The sequence below is a fragment of the Eptatretus burgeri genome, chromosome 6 (genome assembly GCF_056783735.1).
Source record: "Eptatretus burgeri isolate ZD-2024b chromosome 6, Ebu_testis_v1, whole genome shotgun sequence".
NCBI classification, from domain to species: Eukaryota; Metazoa; Chordata; class Myxini; order Myxiniformes; family Myxinidae; genus Eptatretus; species Eptatretus burgeri.
Genome location: NC_140966.1, coordinates 70687677 through 70712432, shown reverse-complemented (window position 1 = coordinate 70712432; position 24756 = coordinate 70687677). Strand labels below are relative to the sequence as shown.

The following is a 24756-nucleotide window of genomic DNA, read 5'->3' as shown; positions in this document are numbered from 1 at the left end:
AAGACCAAGTCTAAATCGGGATCTGAAATTTCATTGAGAAATGATCGGAAGTTCATGACTCGAATGTTGATTATAGCCCAGAACAAAGGTCTCGATATGCATACGGTACTGAGTCATTCATTATCTCCTGATTCTATGCCTCTGTCCTCAGATGACGGGTCCTTATCAAAAAAGAATAAGGCAGAATTGCTCCACGCTATAGAGTCCACTGTACCCAATTGTTTGGTAGAGAAACTCCCTGAAGGTGCACTTATCATTGATTTCATGGGACATATCCATTCGATGAAGAATGTCTATGATACGTTTGGTTCCTTAGCCGAAGGTGTCCTCAACAGAGCGTTAGAACTTGCCCATCATTTCCAAAGTTCTCGTGTTGATCTTGTGGCAGACACGTACCCAACAATAGGCATCGAGAATTACGGGAGGCGACGGAATGAATCTGGCGGTGGACAGATCGTGAAGATATTTGACCAGAATCAACGACTGCCTGTTCAGTGGCCCAAATATCTGCACATTTCTGAAAACAAGGTGAGCCTTGTCAAATTCCTGTTCACCCACTGGTCAGACTTGACGAACGCCAAACCTGCAAACATTTGCGTGCACCTTGCTCATGGAAATTCGTGCCACCTTTTGCAGTTCAAGGAACCATTCGAGGTCCGTGTGGTTCACGAACTAGAGTGCGACCATGAGGAGGCTGATACTGTTACGAATCTGGCAGCCATTTGCACACAACAGCCAGAGTCCCCGCAGTTTAGTTATTTCGATAAGTATGTGTTTATAGTCAGAACCCTCCCTATGTCTAAAGGGAATTGTATGTATGCGCTGCAAAGTTTCTTTGTCGTTAGATTTTTGCAATACCCAACGCCAATAAATCAATCCTTCGTTCTTCGCACCATCGCCATCCATCGCCCACATGCAACGTGTCACGTACAGGGGTGAAGTTCCCTCCACCCACCGTGAGCTCGTCCAATCGACAGCGGCTGGCCCGACAGCTGACCCGAAATCCCCCCTCCCCGCTACGAGGGTGGATGGGGAATAGGGTGCTACCCTGGTTGTTCCGTCTGGGTTCTCAGACACGCACGGGGGGAGGGTATTCGTTGCCCCCTCCCACCGGACCTCCTCCAATCACGGATGGCCACCATTTCCCCCCACCGAACCAATCAGGAGGCTCCACCTCAGGGCCGATTCCACCCCAGCCAGTTGGAGTGTTCGGCCCGTCCAATAAGGGGAGGCCACTGATCGCCCGACAACCCCCTCGTCCAATCCGGAGGCGAGTTACCTCAGAGCGGTTCCCTTGACCCGTGGGGGGGGGCTGGGGGGGGAGGATACGAAAGGTGGTGAGCTGTCGTCTGCAGTAGTCCTAGTTGTATGGGCTTTTTGCTCTTTGGTCTTTTGGTCTGCAGTCGTCGTCTGCGGTCTTGGTCTGCGGTCTTTGTCGGGGTTCCTCGGTGGCCGTGCTGGTGCTCGTGTTGGTTGTGGTCGTGGCGGAGGTATTCTGTGGTGCTCGACCGTCGTTCGTGGCAGCCAGGATCCTGGGCTCGTGGGATTCCGGGTCGTGGGTTCGAGTCCCACCGTGGTGGGTTGAAGTCGGTGTAACCGCACAAGGCAGCCAGGTACCCGGCCAGACTCTGTCCCCCCAGCTGAACTATCCTCCTTGGCTGGAGGACCGAATAAAGACCCGGTGGGGTCCATTTTCTTTTGGTGTGTGTGTGTGTGTGTGTGTGTGTGTGTGTGTGTGTGTGTGTGTGTGTGTGTGTGTGTGTGTGTGTGTGTGTGTGTGTGTGTGTGTGTGTGTGTGTGTGTGTGTCTGTGGTGGCACCGTCCTATAAGTAGAAATTGTATAAGTGTTGATTGTTCATTGTACATTGCCTGCATATTCGTGATAACTCTGCTCTGTGTCTCCCTCCCTATTGTAAATAAATCCCGTTAAATGTTCCAGTTCGTTGTCCATGTTTTCTTGCATTGGCCTAGCATGTTCGGGCTTGAGAAATGGTGAGGCTGTCTGTGCCGTAAGTTGTTATTTGGACCGGCGTGGCTTTGGTAACTCCCGCTCGGTTACGCCGGATCCGAGTCAGTTACAGCGACTCGGTTCGGACAAAGCCGGCTGAGGGTGTGGTTTCCCCAGTAGCTAGACTGCCTGGTTATTTAGGTATATTGGAGATCGAGGCAATTAACCCTACGCCACACGGTCAAAATATTGGCGTCCACGGTCCTTTAAGCGACCCGTCGATTCCAGAGTTATCCGGGGTGACGACCTTCCATTCCGGTGTTCGGTGGGAGACGGCCCAACAGCTCCATCTTGCGGTCGTCCTCGCCACCGAACCCGGCACCACAACAATACGAGGCTCTTGCTACACGATCTACATGCACCACGAGACAACCACAATGTGATCATCCAAAGCCCAGATACTGATGTAGCAATGATTGCTCTATCCCTGAAAGAGAGCATACCTTGCAATTTGTACTTTAATACGGGCGTCAGGAACAAAAAACGCATTATAGACCTACAAAAAATTCAGTCATCTCTGGGGGACTCGGCGAAGGCGTTAATTGGTCTCCACGTATATACTGGTTGTGATAGCACCAGCGCATTTCATGGTTGCAGCAAGAAAAGAGCACTGGATTTGATGAAAAACTCTGCAATCTTCATTCTATTCGTACATTTACTGAACTCGGTAAGGACTTTACCCCGTCCAGTAGTCTAGTGCAGGGCCTGGAAACCTTTGCATGTGCTTTGTATGGTCATGTAACTGTGTGATCTGAATGAAGCACGGTATACCTCATTCTGTGTCAGTTCCTCTTTGGAAAGATGGCTTCCTCCAACGAAAGATGCTCATTATCAGTACGTACTGCGGTGTGCGTATCAGGCTAGCATGCACAGCAGATCACTGGAGAGACGCGTTACAGCTCCTTCGCCTGAAGGTCATGGATGGGTTGTCAAGGACAATGACTTGCACGTAAATTGGATGGACCAAAGCCCTGTCCCCGCTGCCATTTTGGACGTTGTCTAGTGCAAATGTGCTAAGTCTAAATGCGACAATGCCCACTGCTCCTGCAATAAGGCAGGACTGTCATGCACAGACTTATGCGGCTGCAAAAACTGCATGAACCTTTCTGAAACTCCTCGTGAAGCGCAACTCGAAGCGGATGAACCTGAGGAGGATGACTGGACAGCAGTGTGATGCCCTATGCTCTCTGTCTAATTTTACTGGTCCCGACTAAGTTACGTTTCATATTAGTAATCTTACTGCGTAGTCCCTCTGGATCCGACCCAGCAATTCAACCTCAATTATATAATACAAACTGTAAAGAAGACTTTAGAAAGCCATTTCAGTGTGAATGCGGCTGATTTGGTAATCATTCGCTGTTGAGCAAAGTAATATGGCAATACGATTCTAGGGTTGGAACGGTGCCTCTTCAAGGACTACATTGGCTAAGTAGACATTTGAACATTATTTTCACAAATGTATTTGCAGTTGACATCTCTATTATTAGGCACTAACAACGTCATTTATAGTTTTGGACAATAACAACCCTATATAATATTTTTCCACCATATTACTCTGTTGCGTTTGTAAGGTCATGGTCCACAAGGGCCGTTTTCACCTCTTCGAGCTCGTACACCTTTAACCTTTCAGATTCTGCAACCGGTCCAGACGGCATCAGCCCACGTGTCCTCAAAGCCTGCTCTTCTGCTCTTGCTCACCCTCTCTCTGTTCTATTCACCCTCTCATTTGCCCAAGGTCATCTGCCATCTGCTTGGAAATCTGCTAACATCACTGCCCTGCATAAAAAGGTGCAAAAACAGATCCCTGTAACTACAGACCAATCAGCCTTCTCCCAATCATCAGCAAGGTTATGGAATCCATCATCGCTTCAGACATGAAATCCTTCCTCTTCTCCAATGGCTTGATTTCCAATCATCAATTTGGTTTCAGACCAGGTCACTCTACCCTGGATATGCTGCTTCTGCTCTCCCATCAATGGATGGAGGTCCTCAATGCCAGACAGGAAATCCGAGCCGTATCCCTGGACATATCACGTGCTTTTGACACAGTCTGGCACCCTGCCCTACTCACCAAACTCTCTTCCCATGGTATTCAAGGCCATCTCCACTCACGGCTCGCAGACTTCCTCTCCTGTCGCAGTCAACGTGTGGCCCTAAATGGAGTTCTTTCATCCCCTCTTCCTGTGCAGGCTGGAGTTCCTCAAGGTAGCGTTCTGGGCCCTGTTCTTTTTCTGGTTTTCATCAATGATCTCTCGGACTCTCTGGAAAATCCTCTATTTCTCTTTGCCGATGACTCCACCCTCTGCCGTACCATCTGTCATCCATCAGACCGGCAAGCAGCAGCTTCTTCGCTCACTGCAGATCTGGATAAAATCACAAACTGGTCCAACACGTGGAACATGTCTTTCAATCCAGACAAATCTCACACTCTCACTATGTCTCTTCGAAAGGACCGTTTACAAAACCCCCCATCCACTTTCTCAACAATCCTCTGGAAGAAGTCTTTTCTTTCAAGCTTCTAGGTCTCACTATCTGCCATGACCTTTCCTGGGAAAGTCACATTTCCAACCTCGCCTCAAAAGCCAGTCGCCGACTGGGAATCCTCCGTCGTGCTAAGTCCTTCCTCGGCCCTCTTGAGCTCCTGACCACTTACAAAGCTTTTGTCCGTAGCCTGATGGAGTACTGCTCTCCCCTCTGGGCTGGTGCTCCTGCCTCCCACCTTTCTCGGCTTCACGCTGTCGAAACCAGGGCATTTAAGATCATCGGCATCTCCCGCAATGAAGCTGAGTCTTTGGGCCTCTCACTCAATCACCGCAGGTTGGTCGGTGGTCTTTCTGTCTTCTACCGACTCCTCTCCAGCCTTGCCCCCCCCCCCCGCTCTCTCTGCGATTTGTCCCCACCACATTTCCACAGGGTGCTCAAGGTCCGCCAACAACCCCCTTCTGGTAAAACTACCAAAATCACGAATCACTGCTCATCTTCACTCTTTCATTCCTCTTTTTTCCCACCTTTGGAATAAACTTCCTCACTCTATTCTTTCCCATTCTTCCCTCCAGGCTTTCAAAACAGCTGTTCACCACCACCTCTTATCTTCCCCCATCCAAATCCTCGATCTTTTCTACCCCCGATAATCCACCCAAACCCACTTCCTTCATTTCTCCTGCTTTCCTTCCTGAAAGTCCCCGAAATGTCCATCTTCTCTTCGCCATGTTCCCCGTCCCATCCCCATCCCTCTCCCTTCCACAGTTCACCTAATGTGTCTGTTCCCCACTGTTTTGTCCCTTCCACTCCCGCCCCTCTTGTCTCATGCCTCCTTGCTGTGAGTTGTGTGTTAGCTCTCATACGAGCCTCGACCAAGGTATACAAAAAAAAAAAAAAAAAAAACGTGCAACTTACGCGCCTGGGGACAAGCAGATTCGGATTCAGCGCCCCCGAATCCTTCGGAAATTGACGAAACAAAGTTGCCCCCAGAATGTTGTCACGAAAATCACTTTCAAGGCCCCGTATGGATTTCAGGCGACAGTCAAATGTGACCTATGACATCATAATTATCATTAAAAAATTCTGCATGAGTAGTCGCATCCAGAGTGAAAATTTCCTGCAAGTCAGAAAAGCAGTTGCAGAGAAGACAGAGAAAATTTGCATGGACGTATGTACTACACACGTACGTATGTGTGTACGTACAGACGGATAGACGGATAGACGGATAGACGGACAACCCGAAAACATAATGCCACCGGCGACTTCATCACCGGAGGCATAAAAATTCAGATTTTACTTCTATAGTCATCAAATTTTTAACTTCACATCTTTGTTGCAAAGAAAACCACATCAATCAACAATAAATACAATTTCATGGAATTTTGAAACATCCTTGTCAGAGTCCATATTAAATATTAAAAATCACTGCATTTGTCGTAAAATTGCCAATTCATCCTTTCGAGTTCTTCAACATCCATTTTCAGCAAAAATGCGATAAACTTCTTTAATTTTTGTTTTTTTACATGTTGTTGTAATAATGCAAGAATTATTGCAATGCATTTCAGTGCTTCACATTCAAATAATGTTTTTAAATGTTTGAGGCATCGTACAGTGACAACTTTGTGTTTTTGCTTTGCTACAAAGCATGTTGAACCATTAACAACAAGCACAAAATCCTCTTTTTTTCCTCACCTTTTGTCTCCAAGTCAATTAAATCTCCAGTTTCCACCTTCATCTTGTCCAGCAGTTCTGCAATAAATAAAATTGTCACTTTCAAAATAACGTATCAGGGCAAATGAGGCTTTCCACGCTCAAGCTGGATCTGCGTTTTTTGTAGCTCACTTCCACTAGCCAGGGTACTTTAAACCTTTAAACCTGGAAGCCATGAGTACACAACATACAGGTCCTATAGATCAGTTATGTCGGTAAGTACATGTTGCCAGTTACGGTCCCGTCCCTTGTCTAATGGGTAATTAAATGTTCCTGCGCTGTGAAGTTATTTTAATAGTCAGGTTTTCTTTTCGTTTATTACACCACCAACAACAACTACAACAACGCCAGCATCATTTCACCTTCATCTCGCTTCTTCCCACCGACGCCATCGCTCACGTGCGTGTCAGCACGAACGTGGACGAAGTTCACGAAGGCCTGACGTCTTTCTCGCGAATCCTCGGCAGATCGGGGACGGGGTGGGGCCTGATGTCTCTCTCGTGAATCCTTGGCAGATCGGGGACGGGGCGGGGAATCAAGGCGCCCGACACATCCCTCGACCAATGATGGAGAGACAACGGAGTTCCCCGGAGAATGAGGTGCGTGGAGGGGTGAGACGTGTGCCCCCCCCGCCCCGACCGGGGGGGGGCGAGTAAAAATAAACGGGACAGGCGGTTTAGTCGATCTGTCTGGTCTGGTCTGGTCTTGGTCGTCGTCGTCGTCTTCTTCCTCCTCCTCCGCCGCACGATCGAGCGCTTGAGAGACACCATCCCCCGCAACAACCGCAAGGGTCGCTCGCCGGTGCCTGGATTTGGCTCGCCTCCCGCTGGCGCCCGGACCGAGTTAGCTCGAAGACCACACAAGGTGGACAGGTCCAAGACAGACCATGGTCTTCAGCCCGACTGTCCTCTGGGCTGGAGGTCCGAATAAAGACCACTTCGGTCCAATTATTTGGGTGTGTGTGCGTGTGTGTGTCCGTGGGCCCATCTGTTAAGTTCAGTAGTGAACTGTATAAGTTAAGTAGTGAACTGTATAAGTGCTCTTGTTGTACAAACCTTGCATACCTCCATTTATTAATATTCAGTTTAACTCTGCCCTTATGTGCTCCCCTCATCCCCCCATCGTAAATAAACATCCCCATTTGTGAAATGTTTCAGCTTGTTCGTGTCTATTCCTTCATTGGCTTCACGCGCTGCGTGTTGGAAAATTAGCCAGGCCGTTGCCGTTGTAACGGGATATTTGGGACCGACGGATCTCGGCGATCAAACCGCTCGGATCACACACGGAACGAGTACGCAAAGCGGCTCGTTCCGTATGAGCATCGTCGAGGGTGAATTCCCCCTGTAGTTTGGACCACGTGGGTATTTCGGTAAATTGAAATTGGCAATCGACACTACCCCACGTGGTCTGTCTATTGGTGAAATTCGGTCCAATAAGGGACCGGTACTTTACCAGAGTTTTCCGAAAAGGTACGATCTGAATTCCGGGCGATCGGTCAAGGCGACTCAACTGCTCCATCTAGCGGTCGTACTCGCGGCCGACGCCTGGCCCCGCAACAAAACAGCTTATATACATAAACACACATGCATACACACGGAGGGAGGGGAAAAGAGAGGATGGAGGGGGAAAGAGAGGAGGGAGGGGAAAGAGAGGAGGGAGGGGGAAAGAGAGGAGGGAGGAAGAGTGAGGAGGGAGGGAGTTAAGATAAACTCCCGTCTGGACATAAACACCGCCCGGACACAAACTCCCATCTGGACAGAAACACCGCCCGGAAACATCTGGAGACAATTTACTCATGGATATATATATATATATATATATATATATATATATATATATATATATATATATATATATATATATATATATATATATATATATACATATATACATACATATATATATATATATACATACATATATATATATACATACATATATATATATACATAGATATATATATATATATATACATACATATATATACACACATATATATACATACATACATATATATATATACATACATATATATATACATACATACATATATATATATATATATATATATATATACATACATATATATATATATATATAGTGACGTCCACGGGACTTGAACAGTCCCGCCAACGTAGAATGAGCCGAAACGATGGAGGAGGTTTATTTATTTATAACCCAAACATGGCGGTTCTAATCGCTCTACCGCAAACGGGACGAGGAAGGTGGCACGAGTCACTTTTCACTGAGTTGATGATGTTTATTTGTTTTTATTATTAACCAGAAATAACAGGACTCGGCAAGAAGAGGGATCCGGGGCGATTCGACGGGAAGGTGTGGGATCGGGCGTGGGGAAAACACAATTCCAATGAATATACAGATCTCAAACCCTCTAAGGCGCCAAGTACACACACACACACACACACACACACACACACACACACACACACACACACACACACACACACACACACACACACACACACACACACACACACACACACAACGTAGCTATTTCTGGTGGTCAGGCTGGACCGTGGTGTGGACGCAACTGTCCCTGGATCAGCGTCGGACGAGCTGGCCTTGCTCTCGTCAGGGGGGGCAGGAGAAACCGTGGTGCTGTCGACCTCCTGGTCCTGGCCCAAGTCCGCTCACAGCCGCCAGGGACCAGTTCTGGCGCCAAATTGCGAGCAGGAGAGGGAGGCAGGTCCGCCCGCCGTTCGACCCCGTACTCCGAGTCAGCAGAACCCCAGAGCCAACCAAGGTGAGGCACGAGGCTCAGCAAGGCTCCAAGACACGATGAAGAACACGATCGAATCAGCACAACAACAAGTACGCTTCCCGCGCAACAGCCTCCACACCAAAAAAACACGATCTTTTTGTCCCGATCTTCTTCCTCTTCCTTTTCGACCCCGAACAGAACCTTTTTATCCTCCTGTCCTCGTCACTTCCAATCGAGCCGTTTATTGGCCCACCGCCGTCGCCTTCCGCCAATCGTGATCACGGGGCGGAGCCATCCGCTGCACTGTCCTGTGACGTCACGGCCAGCCTCCAGGGACTACTAAAAGGGGTTTACGCAGACACACTTACCCTATCCCGTGTCCCTATCTAATTACGTGACAATTATCATTTCCCCCTTGAAGAAATGAACATTTACTAGACAACTTATCACCACTGAATTGCTACTTATTACATCGAGATCCTGGTAAACTCGAACAGCATGGCATGCCTAATTAAACATCCTAATTACCCTTTGAATGCATACCCCCCCCTCAAACGTAACAATATATATGTATATATATATATATATATATATACACAAGGGTGGTCCAAAAAAATGAAAGTTCGAATTTCTCGCGGGCATGTTAGCCAAATCGTTCCTGACGTTGAAAAATGCAAAGAAACAAAAAATTAGCAGATTTGGAGGTGGTTTGGGGGTCCATCAAAGTCTCTCAACGGATTCATTATAATGTCACAATACTAATAGGAAAAATGAAAGGAAAGAGCATAAAATGTTCTCAGTGGGCAGTGGGCAACTGGCAGTCGGTGAATTTCTTCAATGGTTGATCCAAGAGGAACAGTTCCGTGCTTTTCCGTGTAGAACACGCCATACTCACTCACTCTGGGAATCAAAAAGAAGAAGAAAAAAATTAGAGATAAAAAAAAGAAAAATAAAAGAGTACTTTTAACACCGACCGACAGCGAACCGAAAGCTCAACTGACGTCTCCCTCTCTCCCACTGACGTCTTCTTCTCTCCCACCGGATGAAGCAACCCCACCAGATGCAACAACTTCCTTCCTCTTGATGGACCCCTAAATATTTTTGGCACTGTGGCAAATTTGGCCAGGAGTATTTATTTTCGAGTCAGGTAGAACAAAATAATCAACATGCCCCAAGAATATTCAAATTTTGAATTTTTCCCTTTTGATTTTGGACCACCCTAATATATACACATATGTATAGTATTTACATATATATATATATATATATATATATATATATATATATATATATATATATATATATATATATATATATATATATACACTAGCGATACCCGTGCACATGCAAGGGATAGCAGTACAACATAGCTGGAAGCAGACAACAGACCGTACACGGGGAATGACAAAAATACGCATTGTGCAAAATGCAAGTGGTACTATGGAACGCCAAGACTTCCCAAACATTGTCGGCATGTCCGCTAAGTGCCACAGCAATTTTATAGGGATCGTGTGACGGTGAGCCAAGTTTTTAGTGTGCAAGCTTGGTAATATATATATATATATATATATATATATATATATATATATATATATATATATATATATATATATATATATATATATATATATATATATATATATATATATATATATATATATATATACACACACACACATATATATACACACATATATATACACGTACGAGCAAATACCGTAAATATGAACATATATATTATATATGTATGTATGTATGTATATATATGTATATATCTGTATATGTGTATATCTTCTTCTTCTTCTTCTTTCGGCTGCTCCCGTTAGGGGTCGCCACAGCGGATCATCCATCATGATCCGCATAATGATTTGGCACAGGTTTTATGCCGGATGCCCTTCCTGATGCATCCCTGGTCGCCTCTTACGACACAGAGATATGGTACACCTATTCCAACCGGGGTAGACACCGGCCCAGTACACTGGTACTCACTTCGCCGACCTCGGAAGGATGACAGGCTGAGTCAACCCCCTGGTGTATTAATTCAGTGGCTCAACGGGGCTTGAACTCAGGACCTTTTGGATCCCAAGCTGCTGCCCTAACCAATGCGCCAACACCAGGCTATGTATGCATATATATATATATATATATATATATATATATATATATATATATATATATATATATATATATATATGTATATATATATATAGATATATATATATATATATATATATATAGATATATATAAATATGTATATATATATAGATATATATATGTATATATATATATGTATATATATATATATATATATATATATATGTATCTAATGTATATACATATATATTGTTCCGGATTTAAGAATCCGGTCTGATGAATGCATCCACACATCCAGATCCTCAGACAGTTATTTCCTTAAATGCATGTTCAGATTTGCTCCATCCCCATGTATAATGGGATTTTAAATGTGATGCGTTGAGAAGGGTGAGGAATCGATCCCCTCTCTTATGGGAACCTTTTTTCTTTACGACAGACACGTTTACACACATTTATTTCGCGAGCTCTGTCTTGCGACCTTATTTTTCCTCAGCAACGTTCTTTCGCAAGCTCTGACGCACGCCTTTTTTTTGGAGCGCACGGGCCGTCATGGTAACCGTGCGCAAGTGGAGCGGGGTGAGATTGGGGCGGACTGCGCCCACCGAGACGGCCCGCAGATATAAAATGAATTGGAGGTCCGTTTTCAGAGAGAGAAGTAAGAGGACGGAGAAGAGAATGAGAAAGAAAGCCAGAGCGGAAAAGGAAGAGAAAAAAGCGAGAGGGCAAGCGAGCCAAAAAGAAAGCGAGAGAAGTAAGCACGAGAAGCGAGCAAGAAGCGGGTGTAAGCGCACAAAAGAGAAGAAAGCAAGCGTGTGGTGCGCGTGTGGGTGTCTGACCAGCGCCAACAACGAGACAATTCGTCCTTCCCAGTGCTTGAGCAAGCAAGCGTGTAGTGCGCGTGTGGGTGTAAACAGCGCCGACCGCGAGTGAGACACGGGTCGGTCACGAAGTGAGGCGCGTGTCAGTCACCGACGGACCATGTGGGTTACTGGACGTCACCAGTTTTGTGATGTGTGAGAAGCTGCCCGTGTCGCAGCACCAAGGTTTAAACCCGCGACAGACGATCTCGGTGCCCTCCCAGATGTCATCTGGCGTTCAAGGCTGTTCAAGAGAGGGTGCGATAACATTGGTGCTTTGCAGAGGGTGCACTCGCTGCTCAGGTAACCACGTGACCTCTAGTTAAACGGCATAATTAGACGGTGGACACTGGAACTCGTGGTTAACTGGGTGGTGCTCGTGGTTTTAAAACGACCCACCGTACCACAACGATAAATGTGAGCGGTGGCCCCAGGACCGGCTCTTCCGAGGACAACAGGGGATTAATCCCCCTGAGTGACAAGCTGGTGTCTCGGTACACGTGGCCGCAACAATATATGTATCGACATGTGTGTATATATATATATATATATATATATATATATATATATATATATATATATATATATATACATATATACATATTTATACATATATATTGTTACGGGCCGGGGGTCGGGTGAGAAGACCACGAGGGGGGAAAGCTATCTCGGCTCCTACCAGACACCCGGAATTGTAGGCCGTCGCACACGGATAATTCCGTGACACGGTGGGTCGCTGAACCGACCGTGGACTCAACCACGCGACTTAGGATCCTCCGTCTAGTTAATCCGGTTACCTAAAACTAACGACGTGGTTGAATTACCGGGGAACACGCCCTCGGTACGCCTTGTCCGAACCGGATCACTCTACTAGACCGGATCACTCTACCGGATCGGATGCAGCCGAGCGACACTGCCAAGGACCTACCGGCTAAAAGGAACAGTTTGTTGGGAATAAAGTCCCGGCAAAGCTGGGATTCGGACCATGCTGGATCAATGGAAGAAAAGACAAAAACGAGCAGGGAACATTTCTAATAATAATTTATTTACAATTGGCGAGGAAAGGTATGTGGTATGATCAAAAGATTTATTGGGGTGTGTTGTGCAGAGATCGGGGAGAGAGGTGAGGTACAGCAAATAAACAAGCAACTTATAAAAGCAGACACAGAGCAGACCTTACCCGAAAATAATAATAATAACGATCTTCTGCAGGCTTCTTTACATGGACAGGTGCCAAGACACACGCACACGCACACGTACACGTACACACACACGCACACACACACAGACACAGAAAACCCAATGAGGAGGGATTGAAGCAAGACAGGAGAGGAGTTGAGGCTACGGTCTCTCGGTACCTTTGTATAACTGATATGCGGTACCCGAACGCGCCACCAATACGTTTGGGGGGAGTGCTCCGCGGCGTGGTACCCCCCCCCCCCCGACAGCTGGCACATCGTCTCACTTCGGGAAGCTCGCATAGAGACGTGGGCATGTAAGGGGGGCTTGAGTTGGGAGGGTGGAATCAGCGTCATGTGGGCGGAGAAGAGGAGGAGGAACCCAGCGATGATGACAGAAGAATGCGGAGTCGAGGTCGAGCTTGAGCAGCAGGGCAGTGGAGAGAAATGGACCAGCTCCGACCTTTATAGGCACTGCAGCACGGGCGGGGAGCCACCCCGAAACTCAGTGACATCCCGGGAATCGGGCGCTCTGATTGGCCCCGACCCCTGTGCGGCCCGGCTGTGATAGCCGGAAACTACAACACTCCATTTCCGGCAAGATGACCAGACACCGCAAAAATCTCCAGCTCCGACCTCACGACATGATACAAATCGCCCACACCGAACTCCGCGCCATGAATCGCTTTGCAAGAACCCCCGGGCCATGCCCTGATGACCGGCAGAGGGCAGTGTCGGTCTCGCACACCCGCTCGGGCGCGCCTGACCAGTGCTGGCCAACGTGCCCGCTCCGTGTGCGCCAACGTGGCCCAAGCTGCACAACATGCACCCGCCCCATCGTAGCTTCCCTGGCCATAGAGGCGAGTTGTGTCCATTCGTGCCCGGCTCGAAATGATAACAAAGTGTCGCGAGCAGCTTATGGGTCTGCTTTTGAGCACGTTCCGTACAGTGCGCGTGGATCTGCTATTACGCACATGGCCAGCACTCGTGTTTGCCAGAATCTGCTGTCATGTGCGCGAGGTGAAACCCAATCGATATAATTAGTCCAGAAATGGGTTGAAAGGAACACGCCGCTTGTGCCTTGCACACTCACATCCCGCGCAACGTGGCGTGTGGTTGCCTTTCTATTATCGACCGCTGTACGTGTTCCGTGCAGGGTGGGCGTTGTGTAGGGTGTGTTTCCTGTGTTGTGGAAAACACCATCGGGTGGAAATTACCTCTGCGAGTGCATTTGGCAGGCTGTGTTTTGTACGGAGGGTTGTGGGTGTATGCCTGCTTGGCCTTTGCGGAGGACCAATCTCACAGCACAGGGCGCACGTGGCTCAGATTTACCTCAGGAATAATCAGAAAAGAAGAGTAGAAATGGCGTTAGAAATGAAATGAGGAAGAACTGATGTGAGGAAACCAAGCTGTGAAATCATCGCAACGTTGTCAGCAGCAAGGCGGTGAAGAAGGCGGAGTCAGCAGGCGAGTTGGTGACGAAGGCGGAATCAGCAGACGAGGGACGCTGAGCAGGAAAGACGACAGACAGCCCTGCGACTTGTCCTTTTATAGACCCTGTGGTGCGTGCGGGGGTGACGACCCAAAACGATGTGTCTTCATCTGAATTGGGCGCTCTGGTTGGGTCCCGGCCAGCACACGGCCCAGCCATCATGGCCAGAAGCGACTCCACTTTACTTCCGGCCAGATGGTTCCAAGCTGCGGAATCGTCTCGTTCCGAACAGTGTGACACGAATCGCCCTGCACGAATTCCCGGCTCGTCCATGGTGACCGGCGGTCAGCGCCGGTCAATGCGCTGCCTGTCTGTAAGCCATGTGGCCCAAGCCGTACAGCGCACCTCTGTCTGGCTGCAGCCTCACCGAGTGGAGAGACATTTGCCATCCGCGGGAGACACCCGCGGCCACGGTGGTCAGCGAAGACCGACGGTAAGATGCTTTGGTATGACATGCGCAAACCCGAAGAAGATATGTGCCATTCGCACCCCGCTCTGTGTGCGATTATAAATTAGCCCGGGGCTGCGTCTGGGTCCGCTGCCATTGAGCTTGCGGTCATTCATCAAAAGCAGTGGTGCCGGCCCTGATCTGTGTCAGGAATTGAGGGAAAAAATTGGATAAAATTATTGGATGTCCATTTGGGTTGAAGAAGAACATAGATATAATTATTCGACTCAGAAATGGGTTGAAAAGAGTGCGTCAAATTCGTACTGCAAGTTGTTAGAATTTCGTGTGTGGTTCCTTCTATTTCCTCGGCACGGCATTCCTGCAGCGCACCCTGCAGCGCACCGTCGTGTTGGTTATACTTCCTATCTCTTCTGTCCAATGGGTGTAAATTACCGCTATGCTGCACATGTTCCGTGCAGCGTGGGCGTTTGGTCTTTTGTTCCTTTTGGTCTTCTGTGAGGATGCATTCTCACAGCGAAGGGTGCGGCCGCATTTTTTGTACAGGCCGGTGTCTGAGCGTAGTGCCTGCCGGCCTTCATGTTGGTCTTCGCTGACCGCTTCTTCATGTCGGTCTTCGCTGACCGGTCCCAAAAAATACATACAGACAGACGGAAAAGTCCGGCATCACCAAGACCAAAGAAAGCAAGGGTGTCAAAGTCGAAGGTCAAGATGATGCTCATCGCGTTTTTTGACATCAAGGGCATCCATCGTCCATTTCAATAGGAATGAACAAATCACATATTTACAAAATCCAAACACTGAATCCATTGCTTGGATTTACCTCAGGAATAGGGAAAAAAGAATAGGAATGAGTTCAGAGATTTAATCAGACCTATGAGATTCACACAACGCACTGTCCCGTTTGACCCATTAGACAAGAAGGAAGGGACTATCTGAACATATATTAATGAAATAACGGTCTGGGAATGGTGTTGGAGGGATGCAGTTTCCAGAACCGTTTGCGGTTTGGAGGGATGTGGTATATACAGTATATATATATATATATATATATATATATATATATATATATATATATATATATATATATATATATATATATATATATATATATATTTACACGAGGTCCGTCTAAAAAGTAACGGAACTGAGCCTGCTGTGTGTTCCACTTACACAACTTGAATGAACGGGTTGCGTCACAGTGTTTCGCAACATTCCAGCAATTTTTTGATTGTTGATGGTTGACTGCGCTCATTGTGTGATTTTTTTTACAGGTCGTGCTTTTCACGTTGTCTAGTTTGAGTCGTCGCACGATGAGTCGTGAGCAGAGAGCCAATATGAAGTTTCTTGCCAAGCTTGGCAAAACACCTTCCGAATCTTTTGCAATTCTGCAGCAAGTCTCCGGGGAAGAAACTATGTCACATACACGTGCATTTGAATGGCACAAGAGGTTCCAAGAGGGACGGGAGGAGGGTGAAGACGATCCACGGTCTGGAAGACCTTCAACGAGCAGAACGGCGGACAACATCGAGCGTGTGAAGCAGATGGTGCGCGCAGATCATCGACTCACAGTGCGGATGATTGCTGAAGAACTTTCCATCAACAAGGCCACTGTCTGGAGCATCGTCATTGAAAATCTCGAAATGCGCAAGGTCTGCAAAAAGATGGTCCCCAAGCTGTTGTCCGAGGACCAGAAACAACAAAGAGTCACTGTATGTCAAGACATTATCGAGCGCCTCGAGGACGATCCAGACCTGCTCGGGAGAGTCATTACTGGCAATGAATCGTGGATATTCAAATATGATCCCAAGACCAATCGTTAGAGTCATCAGTGGAAAAGTCCGGCATCACCAAGACCAAAGAAAGCAAGGGTGTCAAAGTCGAAGGTCAAGGTGATGCTCATCACGTTTTTTGACATCAAGGGCATCGTCCATTTCAAGTTTCTACCACAGGGTCAAACAGTGAATCAATACGTGTACAAGGAGATTCTCCAGTGCCTCATGAGATCAGTCCGGGGACAAGAGGAGGGATCTGTGAGAGAACAACGCCTGGGTGCTCCACCATGACAACGCCCCTGCTCACAGTGCCTTGAGCATCCGACAGTTTCTGGCAGAGAGGAACGTGCCAACTCTGGAGCAACCTCCATATTCGCCAGACTTGGCCTCTTGGGATTTTTTTCCTATTCCCCAAGCTCAAGGGGGTGATCAAGGGGACCCAATTTACTGATGTGGAGGCCATCAAAAGGGCCATGATGACGAAGCTCCGATGAATAACTTTCAAGTAACGTGTGTCGACGTGTGTCAACGATCGCATAACGTTCCTACAACTTATGGCCAGCGTATGCGGCGTATGTATGTCATACCAGCGTATGTCGAAAATTTTTGAGCATGATTAAAATTTGTCGACGTGCTCAGCGTACTACGACGTATGCCAGCGTGCTTCAGCGTGCTCTTCACGTATACAAAGCTTACCCATAACGTATTCGACGTGTGCCAGCGTATTCGGCAAATTTTTCATTTTTTTTCGGCAAATTTTTCAAAAAATTTTTTCAAATTACGGCATGCACTGACTAAAATGTCAAGGTGTGACAGGGCATGACGGTGATGTTGACACTTCGATGTCTAGTGCGGTTACGATTTGAATCGTCGAGCGGCAGCCTTTTAATAGGCGACGCCACGTGATCGTCAGCGATACGCTGCCGCGCGCTATGCATACGTTAGACTATCGTTGGGCATACGTTGTGAACGCCGATAACACGCAAAGCATTCGTTGGTATAAGTTATCTATAAGTTATCAAAACGTTCTGTGTACATAACTAATACGTTATGCATATGTCCAACTCGTTATGAATACGCCAAAAACTTTCGAAAAAACATCAATAGTTCAGCGTACGCCAGCGTTTTACATACATTTTGATACGTTGCTATACGCTGGCTAAAACGTCAAGGTGTGACAGCCCCTTTAACAACGAATTTCTCAGAACATATCCCCATCATTAAGTGGCGCATGACTGTATATATATATATACATATATATATATATATATATATATATATATATATATATATATATATACATATATATATATATACATATATACATATATATATATATATATACATATATATATATATACATATATATATATATACATATATACATATATATATATATATATATATATATATATATATATATATATATATATATATATATATATACATATATACATATACATATATACATACATATATACATATATACATATACACATATATACATATACATATATACATATACATATATATACATATATATATATATATATACATATATACATACATATATACATATACATATATATATATATACATATATATATATATATATACATATATATATATATATATATATACATATATATATACATATACATATATATATATATATATATATATATACATATATATATATATATACATATATACATATATATATATACATATATATATATATATATACATATATATATATATATATATATATATATATATATATTGTTGCGGTTTTCGCGCCCGCCGGCGTGCGACGGCCACGTAACTCGAATCGCGGCACGTCGCCCACCGGACGGACAATCCAGTCGTGACCCTCTCGGACTAACGCCGGGAACCAGTCACGGGTGGACCTTTCGGTCTCACCGCGATCGAGCCAATCAGCCCCCGCGTGGGATAGGGTTGCTCGCCAAATTCGAACTACCTAAGTACCCACGCGGAGGGTAGACCGGGCGATCGCACCTCGCCGCAGGTCGACTTCGGACACGGGCCACTTAAGCGACCCGTTCCGTACTATCAGAATAACCGAGCGGTGTTATCGTCGACCTCGACGGTTCGATTAATTATCGGGCGTATTCAGCCCACTACCAACCCTTTACGTGAAGCAAGATGAGGATTCAAAGAAAGAAATGACGAAGCGAAGCGGGAGAACAGTTCAACAATAAAGCACATTTATTCTCGGCACACGGGAAGCACACAAATACAATTCCACCAAATGCACACAAAAAAAAGAAAACACAATTCCATTTACACAAAAAGCAAACATAAAAGTGAAAACACAGTGCAGAGCTAATACCGACTACCGAGCACACGGCAACACTTATACAATTCTACTTCACAGACGGCGCCGACAACACATACCCAAAACCAAGGAAAAGAAATACCCTCAAGAATGAGGTAGGCCTGGGGCCGAGACCTGGTCGGGCCTACCCGTCTGGTGATGAGACGCGGAGCGGCGATGGCCCCGCAACCCGCGGGCCTCGTGGACAGTGCCTGGCAGGGGGTGGGAACGGGGCCCCCTTGGTCGCACTATCTCAGCGCGGGGGGAAACAGGAGGGGGTTGCTGATGCTCGGGGTATAGAGGATCTTTATTATGTGCGCGACGAGCGTCTCCACCTCGGCCAGGTCGCGCTGCCGGCCTCCCAGGGGTGCAGCTCCCTGCACGACGCGAGCACCCCCTCGTCCGCCCTCGCCGCCTCTCCACAGCTCGTCCCCTCCGTTCCGACTTCAACGCACACGACGAGCAGCTCCACCGCCCGCGAAGTCTTGACTCTCTGTTCCGACTCCTTCGCCTCGTTCCGACCTTTACGACTCCTTTGACTGACGAACACCGTCCTTTTATCCCCCCGTAACTTCGCCTTTGACCCCCTCCCTTTGACCTTTCAACTCGCTCCCCATTGGCCCGAGAAAAAGTGGGCGTGAAGGCTTTTTGATCCACAAATTTGCATATATCGATCGCCCTGGGGCCCGCTCACCGATTGGACGGCAAAAAGTGGGCGTGTGTCGTTTTGGATCCGTTTTTGAAGCAGAAAATCCGTGATTTTGTACACGCTGTTCAACGTGCGCCCTACACGAGTCCAGCATCGGTGCCCATGAGTGGCGCGAGATGACGGTGATGCGATGGTGGCGAGTTGCGACGGTAAAGGTCATGGCGGTTGTGGTGAAGCGGCGTTGTGGTTGGTGGTTGATGTTGTGGTTGTGATCATGGCGGTTGGTCCAAAATAAAGATAGTAAAAGAAAAACGGCTATCCTGAAGAGTCGCAGCACGTATAAATGACATGTATTCCCACTAGACAACGGGTTTGGGCCTAACTACACATGCACTTACCGAGATACCTCACCTAAGGGACCTGAATGGTGGTTTGCGAATCTGGTAACCACAACACTACCCCCTTCCCTTTTTACAGACTCGTCCCGAGTCGTCAAATTTTCGTGTGCCATCATGTGTAGTTTTCCCCTAGTACATTTTACCTACGGATCCCTGAGTGCGACATTCATGGTATTCGTGTCCCCAAAATAAATAACCTGAGGGCTGCGTAACTACCTAAACAAACTCACTCACACGGACGACTTAAATAAAATTGCCGGCGCTAAGACATACATGCCGGGGGCGCACTCATATGTACAGTACATCTTAACCTTAACTTACAAATTTTACACTAAACCATGGCCCAGGATCACTGAACTCTGCAAAAAGAAAGCAGTTAGCAGGGAGCCAGGCTGCCCACATGCAGTCTCTGGCTCAAAACAATGCAGGTGACAGGGAACGTGGCTGGCTGCTCACACGCAGTCCAAGGCCTTCCCTTTTGAACTGAACGCAGTGAACCACAACGGTGCATGGGCTGCACAAACGCAGTCTCCGTGCCAGCTCAAGTGGCACACGCAATGAGCACAACGAATGGATGCATGGACACAAACACGGTGCACGGGCTGCCACTGCAGGCCCGTGTTGTAGCTGCCAACAGGGCAGTTCTCGCAGCTTGCAAACTGTTGCCTTGATCCTGGCGCACATGGAAATGAACAGGGGGGGGCAAAGCAAAAATTGAACGGGGCTGGTGAACGTGGGCAGTGGGCATGGCATGGCAAAGGTGAGCAGGCAAACACAGCCCGCAGAAGAAGGCCGCTGCAGGCAAACACAGCCCGCAGAAGAAGGCCGCTGCAGGCAAACACAGCCCGCAGAAGAAGGCCGCTGCAGGCAAACACAGCCCGCAGAAGAAGACCGTTGCAGGCAAACACAGCCGGCAGATGAACTGGCCGGCACAGGCCTCGAAGAAAAACAGCCAGCAGATGAACTGGCCGGCACAGGCCTTGCAGCACACAGCTGCCGATGAACTTGGCCGGCCTGCGCCTCGAAGAAAAACACGGCCAGCCGATGGAGTTGGCTAGCCTTTGCCGTTCAGTGGAGGTTGGTGGAGGGAGTGCGGTGGTGCTGGCTACTTGGAAGGCGGGCTCGGACCTACCTTCCTGTCTCCCTCCCACCTATCGCCTTTGCCTGTCACTGTACATACCCACTCCCTTAATTTGTCAAACCCCAATTTAGCCCCAACTTATTTTTTTTCTGTTGTTTTTATTTTTACTTCCCCACTATAAATCGTCCCCTAACCCCCTTTATCGTCCTTGTTCGGCTAACCTATCCTGTCACCTAGCCTACTCCCAACCCCTACGTTCCCTTCCCGGAGGGGAACAAGGGAGAGCTAACGTCCTGTGTCGAGGCCCAACGAAGCCTCAGAATGGCCTCCCCAGAGTTCGGCGATCTTACCCAAAGTGGGTCCAGCGGCCCACAACGACAGCGAGGGGATGGATGGTGCGGAGGGGTACATCTCCTAATCTACCCTAACCATTTAACTGTTAAACTACCCCGGGGCTTTCAACAAGCGCCTCTCGCTTAAACTATTGGTTCTATCAACCCAGATTCCCGTCGCCTGTGTTGGTGTCCTCACAATTTCGGGCCTCACCCCCCAATTTTCTCTCCGTGCCCTCACACGGTCTCCTGGCTGGGACACGTGGCTCCCTTTGGCAGGCACGACCCTCTGCCGAATCTCCCGCTATGGCACCCCCGGGCACTACACTGCCTCCGAGCCTACCAGCTCCCTAACACCGGGGAGTGCCCCCCATGGCACCTCCCCTGAAACGCACACGTGGCAGGCCGGCCTCCCGGGCCCCTTTCCGAGGGTCACCCGTGCCCACTGCACTGCCCAGGCGGCTAATGGCGCCCCGGGCCCCCGCACCAAGCAGGCGCACCCGTGCCCACTACTCTATCCCGGCCCCCCATGGGCCCATGGCCTACCGCGGCCGACTAGCCTGGTGCCCGGGGTACCCACTCAGCGATACTCACCTTTCGCAGCCACGCTCCCAAGCCCGTCAACAGGGCTCCTGCACCCCTCCAAATGGGTCTCGAGCCTACATTCCCACCAACCACAAAACGACCTCCATTTTTCAATTTGACTAACCCCCTAACTCACTCTACACTGACCCCGGGGTCCCTTGGGCGGGAGTCACTCCTCCCCCCAATCACTCATCGCACCATGCATTCCCCATTCGCTCCACTCACACAGACCCGCTGGCCTCACTCACTCAACAAGTACTCACCTCACAACTCACCAACTCTTCAACACACACACCGCTGAACTCTGCCATCCTCCTAACTACATCCCCTAACTAACTCGTGCTCCCACGTCGTCCCTTAAACTATAGCACGTTCCTTTTAACACTACGTAGCTAAGCTACGTCCCCTCTACACATCCAAAGTCTGTCTCTGTCTTCAAATCAATCATTTTATTTCCCAACCTAAATCTGGCTACAATCCCTCTACCTAATCCATTCCACGGACTCCATGAGGACTTACCCCTGCCCCATGAAGTCGGTCTAGCTAAGCTAACCCTTCCCCCTAACTAGTTTCCATCCTGTGCCCAGGGTAAGGGGGTCTTCCACCCCTTGCCCAGGAATCCTGTGTACCCGAAAGTGAGGCTTGTTTTTCTTTTTTTCTTTACATGCGCAGCGCCAGCGCGGCAACTCAGAGCTCGCGCACTTTGCACCTGCCCGTGACGTCATGCAGCTGCACATGTTCCTCGTCCCTCCTTGGACGGGACCATCCGGCAGAGATACCCCTCCTGCCGGATTCCAACCCCACGTGCAGCCATGGCGTCACCGTGCGCATAAAAAAAAACACAAGCCACACGTCTCGAGGGGTTCCCCACGCGAACACATGTGCTTTGCCCGTTGGAGCTTAACACACACGATCGCGTGGAGAACCCGTCCGGTCCAAATCCATTTACCTGCCTAAACTTTGTCCGTCCGCGGGATCGGCAAATCCACCGCGTGCGTTTCCGGACCGGGACTTCACTCTCGCAAGCGAGCACGTGGTGGTCTCGTGCGTTGCACAGCACGAACCGCGTGCTCACTGCTGGGTGAACCCGGTACGGTCCGCGAAACAACTACAGCCGCTACTCGGCTTTCTCTCCTCTGTCGCCGTCGTCGCCTCCATTCCACACACGCATACCTGCGTGTTACGACGCACACAGTCCACTCCATCACATTCACACGGGGAGACGCGGCTGCGTGCTCCCGCATGCCAACCGACATCTCCCTCACATACCGCTCTCTCACACACACGGTCTCCCTTGCACTCGGCCGTTCACTCACGCGTGCCTCACTACTCACACAAACCATACTATTTACACACGCGGGGGCACTCACCCGCGGTGCCTCATCCACACTGGCCGTTTCACTCACACACACGGCCTCACTCACACACGGTGCCTCATCCACACACGGCGTGCTGGGAAGCACGTACTCCGGCACCATCGCCACCACACCACTCACACACGGGGTCGCTTCCACACACGGGGACGCACTCACGCCTTGCACCACACACACAGGGACAACTACACTGGGGATTCGTGTCCCCACAAGGGTCTCCGGGGCCTCTATACCCCCCAAGCTCTCCGTGCACCCGTCCACAGCACCCGTCCCCTCAACCTCGCAAAGCACGACCGAACTCACCTGGTCGTGACTCGCCTCAAGGGGGCATACTCCCTCCCCTCGTTCCTGGAGGTCATCCAGCTGCTCACACCGGGTCCCCACACGCTCCGCGAGCTCAACCTCACTATCCTCCACTACCTCCGTGTGTGTGTGCGCGTCACTTACCCCGTCTTCATCGTGTTTATTGGTCTCTGCTTCTTTCTGGCGTCTTTCCCTTATCTTTATGTAGGTCAACCTTGCTTTCTCTTTAAGTCGCTCCCGTCCTTCCCTGTTTTTCACTCCTTGCTCTTTCACGATCTCCGCGTACCTCATCCTTGCTCTCCGTATTAATTGTTCTTTTCTCTCCCTCGCAATTACTTTCACCTCGTCTCTTGTCTCCCGAATTACTTTTTCCTTACCCGCCTCCACCGCGGGCCTGTCAGCCGTTGCACCCCCTTCCAGCTCGTTCGTTCCGACACGTGGAGTCGCCATTTTCAGTTCCCTGCTCACGGCCTTCATGCCCGCCTGCAGGCATCGGCCCATGTTCTGCGTCTCACCCCGTAGTTCTTTCATTTCTTTTTTCATTTGCTGTGTATTCGCATCCATCGTCGTTTTCACTTCATTCATATTCGCATCCATCTTTTCGTTCATGCCTTTCATTTCCGCATTCATTTGTGCCAGCATGGTGAATAGCTGGGCCATGTCGGGTACGCTTGAGTGAGCCATTTCGGCAGGGGTTGGGGAAGGGTCTTGGTGGAGAGGGGGGGGGGAGGTGTCATACACCGCGGCCGCCGCCGCACCCACCTCGGGCCCTGGGTTCAGTTGGGCGAGTCCGTGTTCCTGCACAATCAACATTTCCTGCTCGGGGATTCCATCCTGGACCATGGACTCTACATTATTACACATATCCATTTCTAATACCCCCGGCTCCCGCTCGCCTTGAGACGCCATCTTGCTTCTCGTGAAGGGTTAATTTAACTCGCTCGTAATTTGGAGGGAATCGGGGGTCGCTTCT

The 24756-nt window shown here is 48.6% G+C and overlaps 1 protein-coding gene across 14 annotated transcripts in view; it reads right to left on the bottom strand.

The window, feature by feature from the left end:
- LOC147025021 (uncharacterized) overlaps positions 1 to 24756 on the bottom strand; it is a 291362-nt gene that overhangs the window by 144214 nt on the left and 122392 nt on the right. For 13 of the 14 annotated variants that reach the window (XM_085885567.1, XM_085885566.1, XM_085885582.1 and 10 more), the window contains one exon: positions 6182 to 6238. In XM_085885567.1, the coding sequence (XP_085741693.1) occupies positions 6182 to 6238 (57 nt within the window). Of the gene's footprint in view, positions 1 to 5404; positions 5543 to 6181; positions 6239 to 24756 lie in introns of all 14 variants that reach the window. The other variant, XM_085885577.1, reaches the window with a different exon arrangement.